Source organism: Trachymyrmex septentrionalis, unplaced genomic scaffold (genome assembly GCF_001594115.1).
Source record: "Trachymyrmex septentrionalis isolate Tsep2-gDNA-1 unplaced genomic scaffold, Tsep1.0 scaffold121, whole genome shotgun sequence".
Taxonomy (NCBI): Eukaryota; Metazoa; Arthropoda; class Insecta; order Hymenoptera; family Formicidae; genus Trachymyrmex; species Trachymyrmex septentrionalis.
The window spans coordinates 166,084-168,271 of NW_017304341.1; the positions used below are offsets into that span (position 1 = coordinate 166,084).

Genomic DNA, 2,188 nt, shown 5'->3' on the forward strand with positions numbered 1-2,188 from the left:
ATCTACATACGACATAATGATATTCAAGAGATATTTGTTCACACCGTGATCTTTTTATAGCTTATATTAAAAGTTAGCTCTCCCTCGAGCTGATAATATTGCGGCGTACACGTCATCGATTTCGCCATAAATTTTCAATTTATGAAAATTTCAACGCAAATACTTGCTCGCGAGTTACAAAAGTGATATTACTTTCCGAACGACACTTTAACGTTTCTGTTCCTGGCGAGGCGAGGGCTCGCTTTCACAGGCACAGACGGATTCGTCGGAAGTCGATCTGGCCGCGAAACGTTTCCGTAAGGGTCGCGTAAAAATAAATGGGCACGAACGAGCGAACGGGGGATATTTGAAATCGATGGCTGTACGCGTTTTTCTGTCGTTCGTCTTTTTAGCGAATACGTTCGCCGGCAGATTTACATGCACAAAATGGCCAATAAATCTCTAAAAATATCCTCTTCTATTTCTCGCTGGTATTTTTCAGTCGTCATTCCGTCTTTTCCTTTTTTTCTTTTTCTTTTCTTCTATGTTTCTGGAAACACACGCATATGATCCTCATTCTAATAAAACTGTCTGCATTGAAAATTCTTTTTAATTGCTCTAATAGCATAATACATATTTTAGTTTATCATCTATTTTATTTTTTATATCTTACTTTATTTCATTTTATTTTAATTAATTTAAACAGTATTTTTATTTTTTGTCGAAATATTAAAGCTATTATATTTATATCTAAAGACAAGTCAAAATGAATACGATTGAAAAATTAAATCAATATCATAAATTAGAAATATAAAATATGAATTTAAAAGTCAATCAATTAATCAAAAATATAAGAACAGTTCTTTAAGGTAAAATGGAATTGATATGCGTTTTCTCGCAGACGATCAGTTATGGTACGTAAGAGAGAAGATGGTACGAAACAGAGAAAGACAGAGAAAGAGAGGATCATTTAGAGCTTTTCGAGAGCTCATCCGGGTCGAGATGTAAATCCTCCTAGCTAAAGATAGAGAGTGAATACTCGAGGAACTTCTTGTCGAAGATAATTCCTCGTTGACGGTTATGTAAAGGGCACAGAATGGAGTACTCTGAAATATGATAATGCACCGTTCTTCCCACTTATGCTCTTCTATCTTTTGATGAGAGAAATGTATACGTCGGACTTTATAAAGTGACCGTCTATCTTATAAACGATGTTGTAATTTGAATTGCGTTTATCTCGACATATTGCTACCTGAGTAGCCTCCCGAGGGAAAAGCTTGCTAAAAGAGCCTATTACGCGGTGATCCCCAAGCGAAATTAAAGCAGTTAAATTAGCGGTTACGGTGTAGATTTTGTGATCCTGTAACAATGGTACCTTATACACGTTTCTGAAGTATCAAATGTGCTATATTCAACGATACAATTCTAACAGAATTTGAAATGCCATACTTGGCATTTTTTTAAATAGGATAATTCTTACAATTGTGTAACTGGACTCTATAAAATCATATAATTATTGTCGGATGGTTGAGCATAATGTAAAAGGAGATAATATTGTGAATCTGAAAAAGCTTAATTTTCCACTTGAAAATACACTACGAAGATCATTGAGTAAAATAATTCTCTCGGCGACGCGACGACCAAAATCGAGAGCGAATTCCCTGGATTTGTAGACTTTGCGCAGCGTTAAAATTTGTTTCAGCAAAATCGTCCCATTGTCGACGGTGGAATCCGGAGCTCCCGCAATTATTCCAGTTCCCGCTTTTACGGGGCAACGCGTCTCGCGCCATTGTAACGATAATTAACCCGGGTGTAACAATCGTGCTGCTACAGAGATCCTTTCGTCCTTTCAGGAAAACTCTGCCCTGCTGCAGTTACTCCGCGGCCGACACCGGTGGCCTGGCCAGGAGTTCCGTTTTAGTTAGAGTCGACCCACGACCCGGAAGTGCGAATTCCGGAAGTTATGCTACTATCGCCGACCTCGAGCCGCTGTATGCGAGGCCATGCGGTTCCAGAGCTAGTTACTACGCGGCGAGCCACGTGACGCATCTCAGTCAGGTATGCGATGATACGACTTGACAGATAAACAATATTGTCGGTTCGAAACTATAAAAATGTATACGAAGTGTCAAAACTGTTATTTTATATTCATATTAAATTATCATCGTTATCTTTTAGCATTATTTCATCATCATATATATATATATAT

General features: G+C 37.8%; 1 protein-coding gene across 1 annotated transcript in view; it reads left to right on the forward strand.

The window, feature by feature from the left end:
• LOC108754999 (tyrosine-protein kinase Drl-like) overlaps positions 1–2,188 on the forward strand; it is a 24,030-nt gene that overhangs the window by 10,869 nt on the left and 10,973 nt on the right. The window contains exon 3 of the mRNA XM_018497701.1: positions 1,833–2,037. Within this exon, the coding sequence (XP_018353203.1) occupies positions 1,833–2,037 (205 nt within the window). The remainder of the gene's footprint in view (positions 1–1,832; positions 2,038–2,188) is intronic.